The sequence below is a fragment of the Leucoraja erinacea genome, chromosome 14, assembly GCF_028641065.1.
Source record: "Leucoraja erinacea ecotype New England chromosome 14, Leri_hhj_1, whole genome shotgun sequence".
In the NCBI taxonomy this organism is placed as follows: Eukaryota; Metazoa; Chordata; class Chondrichthyes; order Rajiformes; family Rajidae; genus Leucoraja; species Leucoraja erinaceus.
Window position 1 is genome coordinate 50098110 of NC_073390.1, and position 27157 is coordinate 50125266.

The 27157-nt window shown below is 44.2% G+C and overlaps 1 protein-coding gene across 1 annotated transcript in view; it reads left to right on the top strand.

The window, feature by feature from the left end:
• The first annotated feature begins 13426 nt into the window (after positions 1-13426).
• The window catches only part of wdfy1 (WD repeat and FYVE domain containing 1), a 41162-nt gene continuing 27431 nt past the window's right edge, over positions 13427-27157 (top strand). Inside the window, exons 1-4 of the mRNA XM_055646400.1 lie at positions 13427-13684; positions 19967-20034; positions 22877-22954; positions 26242-26257. Coding sequence (XP_055502375.1) covers positions 13548-13684; positions 19967-20034; positions 22877-22954; positions 26242-26257 — 299 coding nt within the window. The 5' untranslated portion in view covers positions 13427-13547. The remainder of the gene's footprint in view (positions 13685-19966; positions 20035-22876; positions 22955-26241; positions 26258-27157) is intronic.

Here is a 27157-nt window from a genome sequence, read left to right on the forward strand (position 1 = left end):
CAGAGTAATAAAATTGATGGGCCGAATGGTCTTATTTTTCTCCTATCACATAAACCTATGAACAATGATAACTTGCTATGATGTGGCCTCTAACTGCTTTTCTTTTCTGACTTATTTATAGAAACCATCCTTTTCACTGGACAAGTTGTAAAACCATAAGAAGGCAAAGTTGAAGGAAAATAATTTAGAAACTTGGTCAAACATTCATGGAAGAAATATTAAATTGCTTTTGAGTAGTTTAGTTGTTAAAAGCTATTTTATTATTCATGACCAATGAGTTGAAAACCAGTTGAGTAATATGTCTATTTTTTCCTTGCTTACAATGATTTATTGCAATGTTTCCTGATCATCTGTATGCAACTGCCTTATTTAATTCAGTATTGTAATCATTCAAGTCATGATATAATCAAATATTACTTTTGATCTAGAAACATTCCGAGCGTTTCCACACAAAATGCCAATTGTTTGATGGAAAATAGGGGTTGCTCATGGACAGGAAATTAGTTCTACTTGAAGCAAATGTGATATTAACGAATGGTGTTGGATAGGATAGGAGGGGTGTGAACAACCTGGGGCGGGGGAAGGGGTCCAAAACTAGTCATTTAAAATTCAAAACCTTTTGATGTTTTAAACTTTAACCAGTAATGAGTCGAGAAATAAAGCATGAATTGTTCAGATAAGGTGATCCTGGCCTCGACGGGAAAAATGTCAACCGGAATATGTAAAAATGTTATCGTTACTCCATAGTTTTTTTGCATAGATATAAAGACACCCACATATACACACGTACATCAGAGTTTTAATAAGAATATGATATTAGGAAAATGTTTCCAAAATTAATACCTCCTCTCTCAGTCCCTAAAATGCATAAAATGTGAAATGTAGTGTGGAGTTTTGTTAAATGTCCTTCAAAATGTGGTTGATTATTTCTACTTAATCTATCAAGAGGTGGCTTGTTTTTTAATGACTTCTGAAACTTGGTACTTCAAAAATGAGAGGTTTTGCGTAAATAATGGTGAACTTGCAGCATTTCTATCAATAAAATAATTTGATCTGCCATATGTGTTTCAATGCTTTTGTCAGATAAAGATAGTTAATATACGTTTTAGCAAATTTGGAACTGCAGATAATTTCATGTGATAGCAGGATTAGGCCATTCGGCCCATCAAGTCTACTCTGCTATTTAATGATGGCTGATCTATCTCTCCTTTGAACCCCATTATCCTGCCTTCTCCCCACAACCTCTGACATTGGTCAAGAATCTACCCATCTCTGCCTTAAAAATATCCATTGACGACCTCCACAGTGTTATGTGGCAAATAATTCCACAGATTCACCACCCTCTGACCAAAGAAATTCCTCCATCTCCTTAAAAGAAGGTCCATTAATTCCGAGGCTATGACCTCTAGTCCTAGACACCCCCACTAGTGGAAACATCCTCTCCACATCCATTCCATCTAAGCCTTTCACTATTCGATAAGTTTCAATTAGGTGACCCCCTCATCCTTCTAAACACCTGTGAGTGCAGGCCCAGTGCCGTCAGATGCTGGTTTATACCCTAGATAGACAAACACTAGGTGGTGGAGTAACTCAGCGGGTCAGGCAGCATCTCTGGGGGAAGAGGGATGGGGGACGCTTTGGGTCGGAACCCCCTTTTTGTTGCAGACTTTAGACGGTTTCCAACCAGAAACGTCACCCATCCTTTTTCTCCAGATATGCAGCCTGACCTGTTTATTTACCCCAGGACTTTGTCTATCTTTAGCCAATTTGCAGTCTGGAGACTCGTGTCCAAATTGCAATGCATAATGACTTCCAAATTGAAACCACCTTTATGGACACATATATTGTTTGAAGACATAATGTATATAGCAACATGAACATGTTTGAAAAAATTGTGGTATATGGATGACCCAGTATTGGAGTTCCTCAGTTTTATAATTTTTGTAAGAATAATGAATAGCTTTGTCAGCACAACATTAAAATGCCACTTAAGTCACCAATTGCATTGCAAGAACATTATTGCAAAACCATGCTCACTTGCCAACACCTGCTGAACAAGTTGCGAATATTTGATCATTGGTTCTCCAGAATAATAGTGTAACTGTGGGCAGATTTAATCAAGCTTGCTGCTTGCATGGACTCAATTTAGATTTATTTTGTAATATTTCAGAAATACCTTAAATTACATGATCCCATTTTTGCATTTGGATAACTACCCAATACTTGGCCATCAATTGAAGAGGTGATATGTTTTTATTAGCCACTGTACACTGTTCTGGTTCCATAGTGCAAGACCTATAAATGTTTTGGAATAAACACGGTGGGGACAGGAGGGATGATAGAGGCAAATGAACAAGCTTCTCCACATGAGGAAAGATCTGCAGTGTGATATTTGACATCTTCATCATGAGGGTGTTTGAAAGGATAGACCAAGAATGTTCCACTTGGAATCCAAAACTATGAAACATTGGTTTAAAATTGCCAATGTTCAAAGTTTGGTCCACATGCTCAAGGTGCTGGAGTGCCCCTGATCCAGGTAATCCCAGGCTGTTCAGGACTTCTGCCACTGCTCTCAACCAGCTCAGCCCGACAAGCCAACATCCCTCTCCCCACCTGACTGCCTCAGCATCCCGCGGGGTGGCACCAGTATCTAACCTTGAAGGCACTGGTGGCAATACTCCAAACCCTCATTCTTTTGTTTCCTGCATAAAACTCCATGAATTCTGGTGCGATATTTGTGATATATTTACAAAATTATTCAAGATAAAATGGAGCCTAACACTGAAATTATTATAATTGGAGTAACCGGGGACGGGAATAAATAAACCACATTTCAAAATTCATTTTTTAATTATGGGTTAATAATAGCAAAAAAACTTATACTCAAATTTTGGAAGAATACACCCATACCAACGCTTAAAATGTGGATTATAAATATGTTGGACACAGCACGTCTTGAAGGAATGCGATTCCTCCTAACAGATAAACCAGACCAATACTTAACGAGTTGGTCTCCATTTATTGACTTCTTGGAAGCATATGGTGCAACAAAATCGTAAAAACCAACTGTTTCAGGTCTGGGTGAAAGATTGTCAAGAATATAAATACCTATCTCCTATTTTCTACTCTCTCTCTCTCTTTCTTCTTTTTTACTTCTCTCACACTCTCTCTCTCTTTTTGGTTTGTTTTCCTCACACTATATATCACATGGTTTTCTACTCTCTATTACCTAGTCTCTTTTTCTCTCTCTCATGTAAAAAAAAAAAAAATGAAGCTGTACATAGAATGTAACATGCCAACATATATTTGGCACCTGAAAAAAGGTACCACTGTATTGTATTTACTTCTAATAAATAAATAAACAAATAAAAAAACACGAAGGCACTGGTGGCAATACCACATGTAAATGACCCAGTCATTTTCACAAACATGGTACAACAGAATTTTATTAAAGATGACTTACAGCACACTTACAGCATGTTGTTTCAGCTATGTAGCGGCAAGCAGACTAATCGCACAAGCTGGGTTACGATAACATGAACCGTGTAGTAGGCAGAGCTTCTAATAATAAAGCACTACACTTGGTTAGTGTGGGTGTAACCAATCTACATCTTTCCTTGTGGAAATAAAAGTGAAGCACATCTAAATGCAGGTGGCCAATAAGAATAAACACACTAATATGTGATGGCTGAGTGATACAATACCCGGAAACGCTAATAACGCAAACAGGGACGTATAGATGGTTTACACATAATCCCCATACCTAAGGGGTGGCCTACAAGCCTGTCCCGCGCACATGCGGTATAGATCCGCAGCTCCCCCCTTCACCGGGGAAGCAACCGGGGACCCATGCGGGGATAGCGCTGGAGACCCGGGGGGTGAACATGGCAAAGCCGGTGAGCAGGACACTGAATGTTGTGGTGAGGATGTAAGGGGCACGGCCAGTGGTTGGTCTGCAGCAGCAGAGCGCGAGGGATAAGACAGTCTGACAGTAGATGGGTCGACTAGACGCGTGGCTTCTGGATACGAGACCACAGGACGTGGTTCCTTCACATGAAGGAGATGTTGACGGTTGTGTCTGTAGATTCCTCCGTCTGCGCTCACCAGGTATGAGCGCGGCTCCTTTGTAGGGCTGTGGATGTGACCCAGACGGCCAGAGCTCTTGTCGGTCTGAAGGCGAACAACTTGCCCACTAGATAGAGAGAGGTTTAAGTGGTTTGCTGGACTCGTCGAGACTTTGCTTCTGTGCATCGCGTTTCAGTTGGAGTTGTTTCTGGACAACAGGAGGTGAATGGACCTGTGGCTGCAGCAGCTGCCGAGACATCAGGTGTTGGGCTGGAGACCCCAGTATTGGGTCACGGGCCATGTTCCTTCAGTTGAGCAGGTCCAAGAACACATCACATTTAGCAAGGTGTGAGCGCTCCATTAATTGTTTGGCGCTATGGACCGCCCGTTCTGCAAGTCCATAGGACTGTGGAGATTCAGGACTGCTGGCGACATGGCGAAAATCCCTGGTCTCCGACTGGAGGCGTGGGTTCCAATCCCACTTCTGTCACCATGTAAATGACCCAGTCATTTTCACAAACATGGTACAACAGAATTTTATTAAAGATGACTTACAGTACATAGCAACATGTTGTTTCAGCTGAGTGTCGGCAAGCAGACTAATAGCACAAGCTGGGGTACGATAATATAAACCGTGTAGGAGGTGGGGCTTCTAATAATAAAGTACTACAATTGGTTAGTGTGGAGTAACCAATCTACACCCAGGACTCTCCACCCAGGGGCGGAAAACCCGGGGGGGGGCAGAGGGGACACGTCCCCCCCATGTTTTGAGAGGTGGGCGACATCCCTGCCAGGTTAACCTGCCTGGGCTTGCGGGAAATATGGCCAGCGCAGACACGTCCCCCCCATGTTTTGAGAGGTGGGCGACATCCCTGCCAGGTTAACCTGCCTGGGCTTGCGGGAAATATGGCCAGCGCAGATAAGCAGCGCTAGTATCCCGTCAGTCCAGACAGGGCTGTTGGTTAACCCGGTGAGACAGGCAGAGTTGAGCTGCATTTAGCGCTGGATTGAGCCTCCGAAGCCTCGCGCGCGTGTGTGAGTGTGCGCACACAGTCCTAGGACCCCAACCCAAAAAGTCATCTGTCTATTTGCTCCACGGATGCTGCCTGATCCACTTCTCAGGGGTTCTTCTGTACGCAGAGAGTGGTGGCGGTGTGGAATGAGCACTTTGTGTTTTGTTCATTTAAAAATAAATTGGATAGGCATATTTCAGTGGAGGGTTATGGTGTGGATGGGGACTACTGTATGGACTTGATAACTGTTTCCGTGCTGATTGTTATATGGTTATATGGTTATTATTGTATATGATGACTGTACCTGAGGCAGAGAGATATGTTGGTGGGTATCTGGTATTTGTTTGAGTAAAATACCTTCTAAGAGTAAGACACTGGTCGGCACAATGGCACAGGAGTAGAACTGCTGCCTTCCAGCACCAGAGACCTGGGTTCGATCCTGACTATGGGTGCTGTCTGTAAAGTGTTTGTATGTTCTCCCCGTGACCATGTGGGTTTTTGCTGGGTGCTCCAGTTTCTTCCCACACTCCAAGAATGTACAGGTTTGCAGGTTAATTGGCTTCGGTAAAGATTGTAAATTGTCCCTAATTTGTAGATAGTAATAGTGCATGGGGATGTGTGGGCTTGGTGGGCTGAAGGGTCTGTTTCCGTACTGTGTCATTAAACTTTGTCCCGTAAGGTCACATTAGAATATTGGGACATCATTTCTCACCTATATTTAAGTTCAAGTTCAAGTTTGAATTCATTGTGACATTGTTAAGGTGCAGTGATATTTGAGACACCATACAGCCATTCTAAGTGAAAAGCAACGATACACACAGCCACATAAAATAAAATTTAACATAAACATCCACCACAGCGGAATCCACATTCCTCATTGTGATGGAAGGTGATAAAGTTCAATCATCTTCCTCCTTGTTCACCCGTGGTCGGGGCCGTTGAACCCTCCGCAGTCGCCGCTACCGACCGTGAAGCCCTCGCGTCGGGATGATTGAAACTCCGTCGTCGGGATGGATCGGAACACTCCGCGGCATGGAGCTCCCGAGTCGGCCTCTTCCTACCGGAGACCGCGGGCTTCACGGTGTTAAAAGTCCATAGGCCCCGCGGCAGGAACTCTTTACAGGCGATCCTCGGCAAAGAATCACAGGATCCACGATGGTAAGTCCGCGCTGCGCCGGGCCTGTCTTCAGGAAAGGCCGCACCACTCCACGTTGTTAGGCCGCAGGGAGGGGCGGAAATACGATGCGGTGACAAATCACGAATGTCGAGGTAAATGATTGAAAAAGGTTTCCCCCGATTCCCCCCCCCCCCCCTACATAAAGCAGACCAAGAAACACTAAATCATTACTTTTAAAACATACTTACAATAATAAAAACAGAGAGGCGACAGACAGACTGTTGGCGAGGCAGCCACTGCAGTGGCGCCACCCAGTGGATTATATATTCATTAACATCCTGCGGGACTGCAAACCTCTGGTCAGATTAGAACAGATTCAATGTCGGGTACATCCACAAAACATCTTTTTGGTGCAAGCATGGGTTCCATCAAAAATAGCTTGTTTGTATTAGTGATGGATGCTCATTAAATTGAATCCCATGGAAACGCATTCAGGCAATAAATGGCACTGGTTATTTTTCTAAATCATGGAGATGAATTATCAGTGAAAATGTTGACACAGCCTACACTTGCTAAGTGGGCAGGGTGATCAGACTTTGTGATCCCAATGCATGATTTACAGCACAGTTCATGTTAACATCCATTATAGGGCTGATGCTGAATTGAATCCTATAAATCTATCTCTGTTATATTTAAATTACATTTATTGAGCGTTTTGACATTTACCAAATGTTTTGGAGGCAGATTTATGCCATCAGAACTGACAGTGATAGTAAATTTGTAAAATACTGTGGATGTGAAAAGCCCGAAGTATAAGCAATATCTGCTGGAAATATAGGATTCAGAAGGTGTCAATGTTTTATTCTGTGCCACAGCTGCTGGCTGATCTGCTCGGTTACTATTCTGTTCAAATTAAGAAGCATGTGGTGGTATGGGCGCGGATCGGGGGAGTTGCTGCCTTGCAGCGCAAGAGATCCTGACTACTGGGGCTGTTTGTGTGGAGTTTCTCCTTTCTCCCTGTGACCATGTAGGTTATGTCCAGGTGCTCTTGGTTTCCTCCCACATTTCAAAGATGTGCAGCTTTTTAAGTTAATTGGTTTCTGTAAATTGCCCCTAGAGTGTAGGACGCAAAATTGGGATAGCATAGCACTTGTGTTCGGGTGCTCATTGGGCAGCACAGACTTAATGGGCCGAAGGGCCTGTGTCTGCGCTGTATCTTTAAACCAAACCCCAAACTAAACTAATCTGCATCTTCTACATGAAGAAAAGTAGATAATATATCATTTCATTTGGTGAACTGGTTTAAAACATTAGTCACTGACTTGGAACAAAAGGGTGGTGAATAAAGAGAGAATCTGTACCTTGCTCACCAGTCACGAGACATGTTGCAACTCACTTTTTTTTAATGTGGTCAATGTTCAAGATTCAAGATTCAAGATTCAATTTAATTGTCATTTGGACCCCTTGAGGTCCAAACGAAATGCCGTTTCTGCAGCCATACATTACAAATTGTTGTTACAAATGATGTGAAGTGTGAACATTTCACTCATCCAAGCACAAGGTAGTGATTGCCCAGGGCCTCGATGATGAGAAGAGATGAGAAATACGCTCTCATGAATAAAAGGATCCCAATCTGAAACATTATTTGTCCATTCACTCCACAGATGCTGTCTGACCCATTGAGTTACTCCAGCACTTTACATTTTGCTCAAGGTTTCGGCACCTGCATTTCCTTGTGTCAATATAAATGAAGTTACTTCCATCATTCGTGAGATTGTTTTTACATAATATAATTGGCACAAGTAAGAATTTCATTGTTCCGTAGGATGTGATATTCACAAATAAGATTGATTAGTAGAACTGGATGTTACAATCCCTAAAATTTCATTACAATTGACATTCTTGGGGTTGACCACTAGGTGATTTTGCTACCAATCAGACACATCTTCAGTTGTGTACCTCAACGTCACTGGGTGTTTCGGCCGTTTATCACCACACCCCCAGTCGAGGCAGGCCCACCGCAGGGAGATCAGACCTGGGTGTGTGTCTTATTGTTAGCCTCTAGATGGTCATGTGGCAGCCCAGACAGCATCTTTCCTCTTCAGCCACAGCCAGTGACTGCTCCGTTCGGTGGCAATAGCATGGATATTATCCATGAGAGCTTATCCATCTCCCCAGTGACATCTAAGACAATATTGGATTGATGCCAATTTATCATAGTTGAATGTAACAATTTTAAACAGTTCATGATGCTTACCTCTGCCAACACAAAGCAATATTATTCTTGAAGATGGGTAATGCAGAAGATGACACATACTATTGTTGAGATAAGTTCAAGTGAGTTTATTGTCATGTCTCCCTGTATAGGACAATGAAATTCTTGCTTTGCTTAAGCACACAGAAAATAGTAGGCATTTACAACAAAACAGATAAATGTGTCCATATACCATGATATAAATATATACACACATGAATAAATAAACTGGTAAAGTGCAAATAACAGAAAGTGGTTATTAATAATCAGAGTTTTGTCCGAGCCAGGTTTAATAGCCTGATGGCTGTGGGGAAGTAGCTATTCCTGAACCTGGTTGTTGCAGTCTTCAGGCTCCTGTACCTTCTACCTGAAGGTAGCAGGGAGATGAGTGTGTGGCCAGGATGGTGGGTCTTTGATGATACTGCCAGCCTTTTTGAGGCAGCGACTGCGATAAATCCCCTCGATGGAAGGAAGGTCAGAGCCAATGATGGACTGGGCAGTGTTTACTACTTTTTGTAGTCTTTTCCTCTCCAGGGCGCTCAAATTGCCGAACCAAGCCACGATGCAACCGGTCAGCATGCTCTCGACTGTGTACCTGTAGAAGTTAGAGAGAGTCTTCCTTGACAAACCGACTCTCCGTAATCTTCTCAGGAAGTAGAGGCGCTGATGAGCTTTTTTGATAATTGCGTTAGTGTTCTCGGACCGGGAAAGATCTTCAGAGATGTGCACGCCCAGGAATTTGAAGTTCTTGACCCTTTCAACCATCGACCCGTTGATATAAATGGGGCTGTGGGTCCCCCTCCTACTCCTTCCAAAGTCCACAATCAGTTCCTTGGTTTTGCTGGTGTTGAGGACCAGGTTATTGCGCTGGCACCATATGGACAGTTGCTCGATCTCTCTTCTGTGATACGCCCCATCAGTGATACGCCCCACAATAGTGGTGTCGTCAGCGAACTTGATGATGGAGTTTGCACTGTGGTTCACTACGCAATCATGGATATAGAGTGAGTACAGCAGGGGGCTGAGCACGCAGCCTTGAGGTGCTCCCGTGCTGATTGTTATTGAGGCTGACACAATTCCACCAATACGAACAGACTGTGGTCTGTGGATGAGGAAGTCGAGGATCCAGTTGCAGAGGGATGCGCAGAGACCCAGTTCTGCGAGTTTGGTAACCAGTTTGGAGAGGATGATTGTGTTGAATGCTGAGCTGTAATCGATGAATAACAGCCTGACATATGAGTTTTTGTTGTCCAAGTGGTCCAGTGTAGAGTGGAGGGCCAGCGAGATCGCATCCACCGTTGATCTGTTGTGGCGGTAAGCGAACTGTAGTGGGTCCAGGTTTTTGTCGAGGTAGGAGTTGATTTGCTCCATGATCAACCTCTCAAAGCACTTCATCACCACCGGCGTTAGTGCCACTGGTCGATAGTCATTGAGGCACGTCACCATACTCTTCTTGGGCACCGGTATAATTGATGCCCTTTTAAAGCAGGTGGGGACCTCAGACCTCAGAAGTGAGAGGTTGAAAATGTCCGTAAAAACTCCACAACCACAAGATATAAACTCCTCCCCTAATAATCCCTCCTGTATTTATTTAAGGTGCTTATCAAATTCCATGCGTGCCTCAGTATCAGTGCCAGGTAGGTTTCCCTTTGTTCTCCCCCCCATATCCATTGACTTGGCCTCCACAACCTCTGTTGCAATGAATTCCACAGTTTCACACCCTTTGTCACCCACCAAAATAAATTCCTCATCATCTCCTTCCTAAAGGAACATCCTTCAATTCTGAGGCTATGACCTCCAGTCCTAGACTCTCACATCCCCTCCACATCCACTCTATCCAAGCCTGGAGGAGGCTTAAACCCCTGTCCCACGGTATGAGTTCATTCCAAAGGTTCTCCCCAGTTTGTCCTGATTCGAACTCGGAGATTTACGGTAATGGCCACTCGTCGGTACTCGGGGCTCTCGTGGACATTTTTCAACATGTTGAAAAATCTTCACGAGTCTTCCCGTGCTTACCTGCCGTTAGCGAGTCTTCCCGAGTACCTGCCGTTAGCGTTGAGACACCCCCAAGCTCTGACGTACCCGCTACGTTCATTCTCCGTGCTTACCACGAGTGTGATTTTTTTTAAATAAACTCGGGAGAGCTCTTGGAATCAACTCGTGCCGTGGGACAGGGCATTTATGGCTGGATAGGGACATGAGGTGGGCAGGGAAAAATTGGCTCACACTGGGATGGGGAAGTGCAGGAAGGAATGGGGGGGGGGGGGGGGTGGGGGGGGGGGGGGGAGGGGGGGGGGGGTGGTTGGGGTGGGGGGGGGGGGGGGGGGCGGGGTGTTACTTAACATTTGTGATTTCACTGTTCAAACCGTTGGGTTGTAAACTACCCAAGCGGAATATAAAATGTAAACATGTATACACTTTCAACAACTGTTAATGCATTTTCTGTTTTCCGTTTATACGGTTAATACATTTTTTTATGTTTCTCACTCTCTGTGTGTTTCCACCTACAGTTTCTTTTTTGAAAACGGTATTTGATATGTGTATCTTTGTAAGCAGAGTTTCCAGCTATGTGTAAAGATGCTGACTGGCGTGACTCTTGACAGCATTTCCTGTTACCAAATACCAAAGTTCATCTAATGTCAACAGGAGATATGTCTGAAAAAGGTGTCATCAGCCAACAGTGTACAGACGTATTGTTTCGTTGGCAGAATATCACCAACACATAATTTGCCTTGATGTTACAATGTGAGACGAAACTGCAATTATTCTGTCAGCCTAACGGCTTATCATATGCGTCAAAACTGACTCAGGGCCCTTGCACAACAATTAGGCAATTTGGAGGTGCAACAACTAGAAGATTAAATTCCTATGCAGTAAATGGATCTTCAAAAACATTTTAATAGTTTAGATCCAGAAGGCACAGTGGCACACAGCGGTAGAGTTGCTGCCTTACGGCACCAGTGACCCGGGTTCGATCCTGACTACGGGTGCTGTCTGTACAGAATTTGCACATTCTCCCTGTGACCTTGTGAGTTTCCTCTGGGTGCTCCGGTTTCCTCCCACATCTCAAAGACATGCAGGTTGATAGGATAATTGGATTCTGTAAATTGTCCCTGGTGTGTAGGATAGATCTAACACTAAATCCTTCGTATAAACAAAGCATGATTTCTGAAAACCTTAATTAAAAAATAAGTGTGGATTTAATATTCAATTTCAACCATTGCCGTGGGGTTAAAGACAAAGTACTGGAGGAACTCAGCAAGCCGGGCAGCATCTGCAGAAGAAAATGGTCCGATGATGTTTCTGGTCAGGACCTTCATCAGACTCCTTTGATCAAGATTCCAGCATCTGTAATTCCTTGTGTCTCATTGTCTGGGGTCAGCAGGTAGATTTTATAAATTAGCAACAAAAACAAGAAATGAACATTATAGCTGATGATGCAAAACTTCTAAGCTTGGTGGCACAAGAGACTGCAGATGCTGGAATCTGGAGCACAAAACAAACACAGTGCTGGAAGAACTCAGTGGGTCAGGCAGCATCTGCGGGGAGGAACAGGAAGTATTGTCATTTCAGGTTGAGACCCTGCACAATGAGCTACTGTGGACCCGGTGGGCTGGGCTGAAGGGCCTGAAGGGCATTGCCTGCCAACCCCATACAATGGCCCACCAACCCCATATAGTGCAGTTATGGTGCAGCTGGTGGAGCTGCAGTCTCACCAGCATGGTTGTCATGGACTTGATGGGCCGAAGGGCCAGTTTCCATTTTGTGTCTCTTAAGAAAATGGGGAATTGGATAGACGTTTAGAGGGATATAGGCCAAACGTGGGAACGTGGGACTAGTGTGGATGGGTCATCCAGGTTGGCAGAGCCAAGTTGGGTTGAAGGGCCTGTTTCCATGTTGTATGATTCTAACTGCTGATGCTGGAGTCTTGGACAAGGGTTGCGACTCGAAATGTCGCCTATTCATTCTCCTCCACCTATGCTGCCTGACCCCTCCCTCCTCTCAGCACTGTGGGTGTTTTCATAAGTTATAGTGGCAGAATTAGGCTATTCAACCCATCAAGTCTACTCCGTCATTCAATCATGGCTGACCTATCTCTCCCTCTCAACCCCATTCTCCTGCCTTCTCCCCATAACCCCTGACACCCCTCCGTACTAATCAAGAATCTATCTATCCATCTCTGCCTTAAAAATACCCGTTGACTTGGCCTCCACAGCCTTCTGTGTCAAAGAATTCCACAGATTCACCACCCTATGACTAATGTGCCTGTCCCACTTAAGCGATTTTTTAGGTGACTAGGCTATGGCCACATGGTCGCCAGGGTGTCGCCTGTACAGTCGTGAGTCGTCTCCTCCGTCTCCCGAAGAATCGTAGCGTTTTTCTGGTTGCCGCTGGATTTTGAAATGTTCAAAACTTTTCGGCGACAGTTGGCTTGACGCCTCTGAGCGTAGCTTGACTTCTCCTCACATAGGTCCTGTCGTAGGTTCTGTCGCCAGGGTGACGTAGGCCGTTGCCGGCGCTGACTTTGGTGAATTCCATTGGCGACGACCTACGCCAACCTACGCCAAACGGCGACTGAACTGTCTTCAGTTGTCACGGACAGGGTCGTACCTTGTCATAGCTTGTCGTGGGTGGACGTAGGTGTGGACGCAGGTGAACGCCCTAATGGGTCGCAGGTTGTCGGCAGCATGACGTCGACTAGGTGGCCGGTTGTCGTAGACATTGTCGCAGGGTGGTCCAGTCGCAGGTTTTTCTGCAATCTGCTACAACTACGGCAGTCGCCGAAAAAATCGCCTAAGTGGGACAGACCCATAAGGGAATTCCTCCTCATCTCCTTCGTGAACCAACGTCCTTTTAATCTGAGATTGTGTGGCCTCTGGTCCTGGAATCTCCCACTAGTGGAAACGCCCCTCTCCACATCCACTCTATCCAAGCCTTTCACTGTCCGCTCAAGAACTCTCCGCCTTGCGTTGCGTTGCGTTGCATTTTGTTGCCGGAAGCGCCCGCCTTGTCGCAGTTCCCACTATTGCAGTGAATACGGTAAAGACTAAATAGAAAACGGAGCCCGTCAGCTGATTGCTGTCCAAAAGACGGAAAGATGGCGGCAGAAATACATTCCAGGGCGCAAAGCAGCCGCCCGGTGCTGTTGAACAAAATTGAAGGGCACCTGGACACGGTGAACGCCGCGATCCTGCTGCCGAAGGAGGACGGGGTGATCACAGTGGGCGAGGACAGGTAAGGCAGAGGGAGCCTCCCTGCAGCCTCCACATCTGGCTGCAGATGTGTGTGTGCGCTTGCGAGAAAAACAACAACCTCGGCTCTCTTTTTTTTTACAGGAAATTCTAAACCAACCAAGAAATAAATAAAAAGGAGGGTGGGAATACATGTTAGCACTGGCGAGGCGGGCAGGAGGGAAGATCGTGTGTGTGTGTGGCTGTGTGTGTGTGTGTGCGGGCTTGTACATTTCACATTGTACATTTCACCGGGCCGGTGATTTGTGAAACTGACCGGTCCCCCGGGGAGTTTGGCCGCCGCAGCTTTGTTTACATCTTGTCCAGCCTCTGCTGAAACGGGCCACTCTTTAACCACTCAAACCTCCATCCTTCTACGCCCGAGTGTTAAAAGAGTTTCCCCAATTCTCAGTTGTCTGTGTGTGTTTCTCGCTTTCTTTTTGCGTTCTTTTGCAAGGGACCCCACATTTCAATCGTGAAAGACGTCACCATCCTCCTCGGCTATGGTTCTCTCAGTTTCAACTTTTTTTTAAAATTCCACGGCCTGCAAGGACGTCTCACCAGCATTGAACACGTACATTAGAGCCGCCCGAATTGCAAAGGGGAGTGAGCCAACTCTGTTCAAAGACTCACAAAGAAAGCATTGTCTTATCACGCTGCCTGACCCACTAAATTACTCAAGTGTTTAAGAAGGAACTGCAGATGCTGGAAAATCGAAGGTACACAAAAAAAAGCTGGAGAAACTCAGCGGGTGCAGCAGCATCTATGGAGCAAGGAATTAGGCAACGTTTCGGGCCGAAACCCATCTTCAGACGGGTTACGCCAGTACTATCAGTGTCTATTTTTATAAACCAGCATCTTGCTCCCCTTCTCATCCTCCTCGCTACATGTTAGAAATAATGTCACCTCGAGTTAAGTGGCACATTTCTCGGCAAATGCTTTGAGCAGGGAAAAATAACAATTCTTATATTTTTTTTGTGATCGGTATGATGTGGAAAAAGTGTAGTAATTCATGATTTTAAACACATGCTTTCCTTTGAGCATGTACTTTGAGTAGAAGCTTTTTAAAAATGATAAAGTTAATATTGCATTAAAATTGATTCTGGCAAATGGAATGAGATTTTACATAATCGATTTTTTCCTTCTGCAATATTAAAGGTAACAAATATGTAGGTTCCACCTTCATTGGCGGTTCCACAGACGGCTGGGGAGGCCAAGTCAATGGATATTTTTAAGGCAAAGAGATCAACAGTTTCTTGATCAATAAGTGGCGGACTGGGTCTAAATATATTGGTTGCCAGGAGACAAAGGGGGCCCACCCACAACTATAATGCTATCATTTAACAGGGGCCCACTTGCCATCACTTGCTATCACTTCATCAGGGGCCCACTTGCCATCGGGCAAGCTGACACCCTGACCAGTTCGCCACTGGTGACCGTGGTTATGGGGGCAAAGACATGAGAATGGGGTTGAGAGGGAAAAATAGAGATTGGCCATTATTGAATGACAGAGTAGACTTGATGGGCAGAATGGCCTAATACTGCTCCTAGAACTTATAAACATTGAAAACATTTTTGACAGATTGAAAGCTAGTTGCTACCCAAAAAAGCAGATTCAAGCTTTTTGCTAGTACGTTGTACAACTAAAATGGTAGACAATAGGTGCAGGAGGAGGCCATTCGGCCTGTCGAGCCAGCACCGCCATTCAATGTGATCATGGCTGATCATCCCCAATCAGTACCCCGTCCCTGCCTTCGCCCCATATCCCCTGACTCCACTATCTTTAAGAGCCCTATCTAGCTCTCTCTTGAAAGTATCCAGAGAACCGGCCTCCACCGCCCTCTGATGAATTGCGTTTAATTTTTTTTTAATGGCTGGTAGTGCATGTTGAATGAATTACCACCCTTCGCTAAGGATGAGCCTAGTTACTATAAAGGTCCTATGCATGTAAATAGATTTATTTATTGAAATCATATTCTATGTCGCTCTTCCAGGGAGATACTAACTGCATTTCGTTGTCTCTGTACTGTACACTGACAATGACAATTAAAGTTGAATCTGAATCTGAATAAAGGCATTTGGCATGCCTCTGCATTTTGAGTTGTTAAGTTATAGCACCTCCTTGTTATTATCTCAAGAAACAAACAGTGATTTATTTCAACCAGATGTCTTGATTATGAATATTAGAATAATTTCATGTTATTAACAAAGAATTTCTAACTTACAAACAACTATCACTATTTTGAATGTAAAATATTCTAAACTTTCCGTCTTTACTTTAGTTTAGAGATACAGTACAGAAACAGACCCTTTGGCCCACTGAGTCCATGCTGAGACTCCACCACTTCCACTGGAAGCTCATTTCACACCGCTACCACTCTCTGAGTAAAGAAGTTCCCCCTCATGTTCCCACCCAAGCCACCCCACTCCCCAGGTACTTTACCCTGCAGTAGATGTAACACCTGTCCCTATACTTTCCCCCTCACAGCCATCCAGGGACCCCACAGATCCTTCCAGGTGGGACAGGGGTCCCCATGCACTTCCTCTAATCTCATCTACTGCATTCAGTGCTCACTCCTGTACATCGGCGAGACCAAGCGTAGACTCAGCGACTATTACATCGAACACTTGTGCTCGGCCAAAGCTTGTTGCATATCTTGGTTGATAACCATTTTAACTCCCCTTCCCATTTTCCCACACTGACTTACTCAATGCTCTGATTTTTATAAGGCTAGCATACCAAAAGCTTTCTTTACCACCCTATCTATATGAGATTCCACCTTCAAGGAACCATTGCCAGAGTGTACCATTTTGGCCGTCTGAGTCTTTACTTTAGTGGATACAGGAAACAACCCTTTGGCCCCTCATATGCTCCTTGCGGGTATCGTTCCCACAAACTACCCCATGACTTTACCCTGAACCCAGTAGATGTAAACCTTCCCCATATTTTAGGTAAGCCTAGGGACCCTACAGATCCTTCCAACAGAGGTCCCCATGCACTTCCTCTAATCTCATCTACTGCATTCAGTCTCACTCCGCATCTTTCTTCCCTCCCCAGCGACTATTACTCGAACACTGCTTGGCCAAGGCTGTTGCCCCATATCAGTTGACCCTTCAATCCCATTCCTCCCTTTCTGTCACTCCCCTCCTCCCAACTATATTCCATTCCTCTGGCTTCACAATTCGTACCAATTTTAGCCTTACCTCGCACTCCTTCTTCTCTTTTCATCTCTAGCCTTTGCCCCACAGGATAAATGTCACCCCTCCCAACTATATTCCTGCCTCTGGCTTCACAATTCGTACCTAGCCTTACCTCGCACCCTTTGTCTTTTCATCTCTAGCCTTTGAATAAATGAATGATTGAATGAATGAATAAGTTTATTGGCCAAGTATTCACATACAAGGAATTTGCCTTGGTGCTCTGCCCGCAAGTGACAACAGGACATACAGTGACAGTTAGGAATGACACATAAAGGAATGACGTAAAACCATCCAACCATCTTCCCCCCCCCCCCCCCCCCCCCCCCCCCCCCCCCCCCCCCCCCCCCCCCCCCCCCCCCCCCCCCCCCCTTGCCTTGCTCCACCGATCACTTCTTGGGCCTTGTCCTGCCTTTCCTATCTCCCAGCTTCGTTTCCCCCACCTCACCACATTCAGTCTGCTGAAGAGGCTCGACCCATGTTCTCCAGAGATGCTGCCTGACCCGCTGAGTTACTCCAACATTGCATTGTTTTAAAAAAGAAATCATTGCTCTCTCAACTGTGTTATGGTTTGACAGTTACTGGTATACATAACCTAAAATGATTTTCAGTGCTACAATCTAAGCTTATTAAATATTAAAAACGTATTGAAATTGCCTTCCAATTGATTTTCTGTAAACTCCAATAATATAAGCAGGTTGTGTTTAGATTAGAATATTTTTGCTATTCTTCTCATGGTTGTCACATGGCCATGTCAGCCATATTGTGATGATTTAATTAAACCCCAGATTTACAGAAGTTAAGAATAAGGGGGAGGTCATTTAAGACTGAGATGAGGAAAACCTTTTTCACCCAGAGAGTTGTGAATCTGTGGAATTCACTGCCACAGTGGAGGCCAATGCACTGGATGTTTTCAAGATAGATAGCTCTTATGGCTAAAGGAATCAAGGGATATGGGGGGGAAAAAGCAATAACGGGGTACTGATTTTGGATGATCAGCCATGATCACATTTAATAGCTCGAAGGGCCAAATGGCCTACTCCTGCACCTGTTTTCTATGTTTCTATATTACTTTATACCATTATTTGTTTTCTCTTAATTAACCATCAAATTTGTCCTGGACAAAAATATCTCAGTAACTATTAACCACAAGAGGAGGTGCAGTCTCAGGGTGGTGAGTTTATGAAACCTTCATTCAAATCATCATCTTTCTGACTAAATGCGTTTTCATTTCCTTATATTCACTCCACTCACAGAAGAGTGTTGTGAGATTTATTTTATATATAGCACAAATTTATTCAGTTTCATTATGATTTCAACGATGTGTATCAACTATTTGGACGAGTTATGAAACATTTTCTTCTATTCACTATGGTCACAGAAGTCTTGTGAAATTTTTGTAGTGTTTGAATTTTTTTTAGCATAAATATATTCAGTGAAATTAATGAGAATGTACAAAGTAGAATTAGTAAGTTTGCAGGTGACACTGAAGTGGCCAGTATCGTAGATAGGCAAGATGTTTCTGAAAAATTACAGCAGGATCTTGATCAACTGGGCATGTGGGCTGAGGAATGGCTAATGGAGTTCATTGCAGATAGTTCAAGTTCAAGTGAGTTTATTGTCATGTGTCCCTGTTTAGGACAATGAAATTCTTGCTTTACTTCAGAACATAGTAGGCATTTACTACAAAACAGATCAGTGTGTCCATATACCATAATATAAATATATACACACATGGATAAATAAACTGATAAAGTGCAAATAACAGATAATGGGTTATTAATAATCAGTTTTGTCTGAGCCAGGTTTAATAGCCTGATGGCTGTGGGGAAGTAGCTATTCCTGAACCTGGTTGTTGCAGTCTTCAGGCTCCTGTACCTTCTGCCTGAAGGGAGCAGGGAGATGAGTGTGTGGCCAGGATGGTGTGGGTCTTTGATGATACTGCCAGCCTTTTTGAGGCAGCGACTGCGATAAATGCCCTCGATGGAAGGAAGGTCAGAGCCGATGATGGACTGGGCAGTGTTTACTACTTTTTGTAGTCTTTTCCTCTCCAGGGCGCTCAAATTGCCGAACCAAGCCACGATGCAACCGGTCAGGTGTTACGTTTTGGCGCCAAACTGGCGGCTCTGTATACCAGCTCAGTGTACCGCTACTATACAATTATAGTGTGTCATAAGGAGTAGGAGTAGAATTAGGCTATTTGGCCCATCAAGTCTACTCCGCCATTCAATCAAGACTGATCTATCGTATACTCAAATGCTGGAGTAACTCAGAGGGACAGGCAGCATGTCTGGAGAGAAGGAATGGGTGACGTGCCGGGTCGAGACACATTCCTGCTCTCCAGAGATGCTGCCTGTCCCACTGAGTTACTCCAGCATTTTGTGTCTTCAGTACAGAGACAACCTCGATTTAAACCAGCATCTGCAGTTCTTTCCTACACATGGCTGATCTATCTCTCCATCTCAACCCCATTTTCTTGCCTTCTCCCCATAACATCTGACACCTGTACTAATCAGGAATCTATCCACCTCTGCCTTAAAGATATCCCCAGACTTGGCCTCCACTACCTCTGTGGCAAAGAATTCCACAGATTCACCACCCTCTGACTGAAGAAATGTCTCATCATCTCCAAACATCCGCTAGTATCCGAGATGCTTATCTAATATGTATCTGATTGGTCAGTCTGGTGAATGATCCCGATCTGAAACGTCACTTATCCATGTTACCCAGAGATGGTGCCTGACCCTCTGAGTTACTCCGGCACTGGATCTTTATTGGAGGATGTTCACCATCGGGGTTCGGCGTCGGCGTTCCACTAGCCCGGCGTGAGGGCCTGAACATCGGGCCGCCCGGGGCGGCGACTGCGGGTGCTGTAACCACGGAGAACATCTGCAGATTGGCTGGACTTGTTTCTTGGTGCAACATCATTTGATGTCGCGACTTTCTGTGTTTCTGCCTGCATTCAATTTTATTTTTTATGATTTATATTTATTTTATAAACTAGCATTTCATTTTGTTGTCCAGTGGGAACATTTGCAAGAATGTTTTTACGTACATGTTTATAAGTATTTTAACTTTCATTCTGCAGGACAATCCGTGTGTGGTTGAAACGAGACAGTGGTCAGTACTGGCCAAGCATCTATCACACAGTATCAGGTGAGCAAAATGCCTGAATGCGTTTTGAAAGTGGCTTTGATACAGTGTTCACAGATGTGATGCATTTTCAGAATTTGCTTTGCGACAAAGAAGGGTGATGTCAAATATTTTTCTGTTTCAACCCTCAATATATTCCTTCAGTAATCGTATATAGAACAAGCCAGCATCAGCCATGGACTAATTTTTCTTTTTGGGACATGGGTCACCATGAAGGTCGGGACCCTTCTTCAAACTCTTGGTCTTCGTTGAGTTGGTATTCGTTAACAATATTTGTACAATATTTACTTTGGACGTTAGAGGCACTGCATGGAAACAGGCCCTTTGGCCAACTGTGTCCACGCTGACCAGCGATCACCCTGTGCACTAGCACTATGCTACACACTCGAGACAATTTACAGAAGCCAATTAACCTACAAACCTGTACGTCTTTGGAATGTGGGAGGAAACCCGAGCACCTGGAGAAAACCCACGCAGTCAGGGCCAAAATGTACAAACTCCATACAGACAGCACCCGTTGGCAGGGTTGGACCCAGATCTCTGGAGCTGTAAGGCAGCAACTCGACCACTGTGCCACCCCATTTGCAATGGGTTGTGTTAGGATAAATATCCAGTGAACTGAACAGAATTTTACGAAGATAGACACAAAATGTTGGAGTGACTCAATGGGACAGGCAGCATCTCTGGAGAGAAGGAATGGGTGATGTTTCAGGTCGAGACCCTTCTGTATGCAGAGCGATACAATATGATCAGCTATAGAAAATGGACAGTTCTGACATGGTAAATTGGCTCACAGACTGGACACTGGGATGGAAGCCCTGTGTAATCCAAAGACTGCCCCTATTCTAGACTTGCGGCATAACAAATTATTAAGGGAGTGCTGCAGTATCACAGTTTGCACCTTCCCAACTGGATGTGAAGGTTATTTGCTAATTTTGTGACAAATACCGAAGGTACCTTGGTCCTATTTGTAACAAACATAAAGTTATATGGGAACATGCGTGGATTGTTGAATTTGCTTAAGCAACTGGCACAGTAGTAACTTCTGTACTGTGAAGAGTTTGGGACATGACAGATACAACTCAAAAAACACTTTGTTCTTTTATATGAACAGTTATTGCTTTGTTTGCAGTAGTCTTTGATTTAAGGAATATTAAATAGAACTAGAGTTGTTGTTAATCCTTCTGGCACTCTCGATGCAAAGTCCCCCTTGCATTTCCAATTCAGAATGAGATAGTCATTGTAGTGGCTGTTTCTCAACAATAAAGAAACTATTAATCCAAAGATTTATCTTTCGAGAAGCTCTGAAAGTCTCATGGAAAGTTTCACATGGGTAATACGACATTCTCCTAAACCCATGTTGTCTCGTAAGTGGCTAGAGGGAGTAATCTCTTGAACGATATAAAAATCTGCTGCTACAGTCATTTTATATGATGGTAGAAGGGTTGACAGGATTAGTACTGGGATCTTGAACTAATCATAGCGATACAAAATGAACGCCTGAATCGCTACTTGCGAAATGGTTCTTTAAAAAAAAATAGAAAGAATACTTCCATTTAAAAAATGTTTTGGCATAAGACTTACACAGATTCTTTAAGTTTTTTTTATGCTTGTAGTGTCATCACATGTGGACATTATTTGCTTCTAGCTGTTCAAATAATTTGAAAAAACGAAACATTTTTCCAATTAGAATCTCTTCAAGTGAATCATTTTATATTGTACTCCGATTCTGATTTCACAGAGTGTAATGTGGGGGGGGAAATGTAGTGTTGTTAACCATTCATGTGCTACTGTTTATCTTTGTGGATGGAGCAGGGAAAGGAATAGCTGAAAGGTGCGGTGTGCTGCATAATTTACTATGTTATTGAAGTGGCATTAAAGGGGAGAAAAATATCAAATTAAAACTGGCATGAACCTCACAGTGCAGGAAGGAACTGCAGATGCTGGTTTACACTGCAGATGGACACAAGATGCTGGAATAATTCAGCCGGACAGGCAGCATCTCTGGAGAGAATAAATGGGTGACGTTCAGACTGAAAGTCAGGGGAGAGGGAGACACAGAGATATGGAAGGATAACGTGTGAAAAAAGAGAGATCAAAGGGGATGGAGATCGAGGAGCATGTAGAATAGATCGATAGATAGAATTTATTACCACGCAACCAGGGTCGGTGGAATTTTGGGTTGTCAGCAGCGGTACAGTAATAAAGAACACACAACCATAATAAGAATGTAACACAAACATCCACCACAGCATTCATCACTGTGGTGGAAGGCACAAAAAAAAGTTTGGCCAGTCCTCCTCCATTTCCCCCCCGTGGACAGGGCCAGAGTCCAGAGTCAGTCCAGGATCGGCTCTTCATCACCGGAGACCGCGGCTTTAAGTTGTTGTAGGCCGCAGGCCGGCGGTCAAGATTTAAAGTCTCCGCCGCAGCCAGAAGCACCGTAGACTGCAGGGCCGGCAGTCGATGCTCCCCTCCAGGGGTGTGGTAAGACCACGCCGGACCCGCGGTAGAAGTTATCCGCGGGCCGGCAGTGATGGCTTCTTCTTCCCCCGGGTCCCCCACAAGGGATCCCGGGCTGTAGACGCCGCACCAGCTGGAGCTCTCCAGACCGTGGCTTCAGGCTGCCGGCTGCACCGGGCCAGCGAAACGGAGCGCTCCCCTCCAGCGAGCCCCAGCGAGGGCTCACCCGCTCCACGCCGAGAGTCCACGCTGCGCCCGCCGCTGATCATTGCTAGCTTCATAATTGTAGAAGTTTGTGAATCTCCTTGGCATTTTCTTTCCAAGATTAATATTTCATGATGCAATCGGATGGTGTTAACAATACTTTTTTATTTTTTCATAGCGCCCTGCACTGCCGTTTCCTACAATCCTGATAATAAACGGATTTTTATAGGTCAAGACAATGGCGCAATTGTGGTATGTTTGCCTGCCTGCAGTATATTGTACTTTTGTTATGCTCGTACAGATTAATATTACAATTTTATATCGATATACTGTAAAAGACCCGATTGTAATCATGTACTGTCTCACCGCTGACTGGATAGTACAAAACAAAAAAGCTTCTCACTGTAGCTCGGTACACGTGACAATCAACTAATACAACTTAAACTAAACTAAAATAAATAAATCATCATTGATGTAAGGACCGTCAACTTGCATTCCTTAGATCTTTGCAAAGTCCGATGTACACTCGTTCAAATTTTGATTCGCATAAGTATTTCTATTTTTCTCCTTTTAAAATTCTGCCCCTCCCCACTCACTCCACAATTCCTATTTCCTGCTGAGATGGTGATTAACTATATTGGAGGAAGTTATAAATGCTCCACTTAAACCAACTGTTTGTCTCACAGAATGATCTGGAGTTATTTTCTGCTGAAAGAGGAACAGTGTATGTCCGCTACAAGTTCCCGTTATTATCCCCAACATCCAAGAATTCCTCTGGACAATGGGAAAAGCAACAATTGCCACCAGTTCTCTGGGTCTCAAGGACTTTTGGCCTGCAGCACCTGGTACTATTACAATGAAAACACAAAGTACGTGCACAAACTACCTAGGACTTCCAGTTTGTACAGTGACTTCATGGAGATACACAGCACAGAAAGATCATCACAGTGGCACAACTGGTAGTGCTGATGCCTCTCTTTCTCCAAAGCCTCCACATCCTTTCTGTAATAGGGTGCATAATAGTTCAAATGCAGCCTAACCACAATCGGTGTTGGCATTTCCTGATTAAGTTTTCAGCTCCAATGGTTGCAGATGGAGAATTTTGTTTAGTTTAGAGACACAGTATAGAAACAGGCCCTCCAGCCCTCTGAGTCCAGCGATCCCTGCACACTAACACTGTCCAACACACACACGAGAGACAATTTACAATTTTTACCAAAACCAATTAACCTACAAACCTGTACGTCTTTGGAGTGTGGGAGGAAATCATAGCTCCCGGAGAAAACCCACGTACAAACTCCGTACAGACAGCACCTCTAGTCAGGGTTGAACCTGGGTCTCTGGCGCTGTAAGGCAGTAAGTCTACCGCTGTGCCGCCGTTCAAGAGCTCTGATTTTAAATTTCAGGTTGAGCTCAATTGTGTTGTTTTGCATGTTGGGCCTGTGGCTCATCCCTTCCACTGCACTGCACATAAATGCACTCTGGGTTTTGGGCTAACATCGTATCAACTGTTATACAGTAAATATCCTTGAGAATAATTTCCCTGCTTCACACTCATTTAGTTTAGTTTATAGATATAACGTGGAAACTGGCCCTTCGGCCCACCGAGTCCGTGCCAACCAGTAATCCCCACAAGTTAACACTATGCTACACACGCACACACGCACACACACGCACACACACAACAATTTACACTTATACCAAGCCAATTAACCTACAAACCTGTACTTCTTTGGAGTGGGAGGAATGCAAAAATATCTGAGAAAACCCACGGGGTCACTGGGAGCGTACAAATTCTGTACAGAAAGCACCCGTAATCTTGTGAGGAAAATGTGCATGTGTGTATGAACTAGCTATAGAATAAGTATTGATTAAAAATATTTGCATTCATTACAGCACGGAAACAGGCCATTAGGAGTCATTCCCTTCTCATGGCTGAAGATTTTCAATACCAAAATGACTTCTTATCCACACCGTAGTAAGACATGTTACCCAGGTATGTTGTCCCTTGTTTGTATCTTCCCTATTCTCAAAGGGAAAAGCTTGTCCACATCAACTCTGTCTATTTATCATTTGTGCGCTCCAGAGAATAAAGTTTATCTCTGTAACTTAGTTGTTGAAACCCAGGCAACATTCTAGTGTCTGTACTCTTGATGCTGCCGTATTTATTTTAATTGTGTTTATGTGCTGTGTGTTTGATGCTGCCAGCTTATTTCCTGCTATTTTGTTTTGAGTTGAGAGTTGATTGGTAACTCTACTTGTCTGTTAATGGTTTTTGACTATAGTTTAGTTTAGTTTAAAGGTACAGTGTAGAAACAGGCCCTTCGGCCCACCGAGTCCGCGCCGACCAGCGATCACTGCGTGTACTAGCACTATCCTACACACTGGGGACAACTTACATTGATACCAAGCCAATTCACCTACAAACCAGCACGTCTTTGGAGCTTGGGAGGATAACGGAGCACCCGCAGAAACCCCACGCGGTCACGGGGAGAACGTACTCGCTCCGTATAGACAACACTCGGGGTCGGGATCGGGAGTTAGCTTAGGAGTTAGTGTAGGAAAATCTTAACTACCTTTGGTACTGAAGTGAACCTTGCATTTACCCTCGTGTTAGTTGATAGACTTGCTACTCGACCTGTTATTTGTGGACACTAAAGTCCTAAAAGTATTCTTGAATAGTGGTACGATCACAGCTGTGAAAAGACAAGATTGCAAGAAACAATGAACAATTTGGACTTGGCCTGGGTTTGTCTAATCAAAGAGAAGTTCTTTGTAGGGAATTCTGGAAATTTGCTGTGGTCTCTCTGTGTATATATTCTTTTTAAGTCTGCGCTTATGTTTTTGTTGAAGTTGTCTCCTTTTATCTATCTTATAGTTCATTTATCTCTTCCTACCATGTTACCAAGAAAAAACATACACACCAGGAGCAGCCTATGTGACATCAAAGTTGTCCCCTTTCACCTGTCAGTTGCCAGGCTTTGCCCATCCCCACCTCTCTCATCCAGCGTTCTCCCCCTACTCTAACAGTCGGAAGCAATCTTAGAATAAAGGGGAGGTCATTTAAGACTGAGGTGAGAAAAAACTTTTTCACCCAGAGAGTTGTGAATTTGTGGAATTCCCTGCCACAGAGGGCAGTGGAGGCCAAATCACTGGATGGATTTAAGAGGGAGTTAGATAGAGCTCTAGGGGCTAGTGGAATCAAGGGATATGGGGAGAAGGCAGGCACGGGTTATTGATAGGGGACGATCAGCCATGATCACAATGAATGGTGGTGCTGGCTCGAAGGGCCGAATGGCCTCCTCCTTCACCTATTTTCTATGTTTCTATGAGAAGGGACCCAACCTGAAACGTGGTTCTGTCCATTCCCTCTATGGATGCTGCCTGACCAGCAGAGGTCCTCCAGCACTTTGTGTTTTGCTCAAGATTCCAGCATCTGCAGTTCCTTATGCCACCAACATTGTTCCAGCTTCCTTAGAACATTATTGTATTTTGTCTTCTATCATTGTCTTTTTTCAAAAAATCATTTATCACCTCATTTAGTCCATATCTGTAATAAATCGAGTGTCTTGATAGTTAGACACTTTTCCTTTGTCAAATGTATTATAACAAACAAAGGTGATATTTTCTGATAGTGACCAGCTGCTCACTCTTGTTGCGTACATGTGCACTATCTGTATTCCACTTGAGAGTGTAAACTTACTTGAAGTCATCCCACATCAGATGGTATAGTGAAGGGCGGCATGTTGGTGCAGCGGTAGAGTTGCTGCCTCACAGCACCAGAGACCCGTGTTCGATCCTGACTACAGGTGCTTGTCTGTACGGAATTTGTTCGCTCCCTGTGACCGCGTGGGTTTTCCCCAGGTGCTCCAGTTTCCTTCCACACTCCAAAGACATACAGGTTTGTAGGTTAATTGGCTTGGTATAATTGTAAATTGTCCCTACTGTGTGTGTACGATAGCGTTAGTGTGCTGGGGTCACTGGTTGGCGTGGGCTCGGTGGGCCAAAGGGCCTGTTTCCACGCTGTATGTCCAAACTAAACTAACACTAAAATACGATGGCAGAGTCCTGCTGTCATTTTGCCATCTCGGGGAGGAAGAGATGAGTGGAGTGCAGAAGATACCCAGTCTGCAAAACTGCTGTAAGTCGGCTAAGCCTTGCCTTGGGTTTAGCCATCTGTCAAACTAGTCAGAAATGCTGAAAATCCTACTGACGTTGAAGTCAAGTCAAGTCAAGTTTATTTGTCACATACACATACGAGATGTGCAGTGTGAAAATGCACCTGATAAAGTTGATGAGAACTGTTAATAACTTTTGCAGCTAAAATACTTACCAATCGTTTTAATTAATTTATTTTATTTTGTTGTTTAACAGCGTGAATAAAAGTATAATTGGCATGCTTGCTTTAAAAAAAAAATATTCATGTGCTATGAATAACCTGAGAAGGTTATTGGCTGCA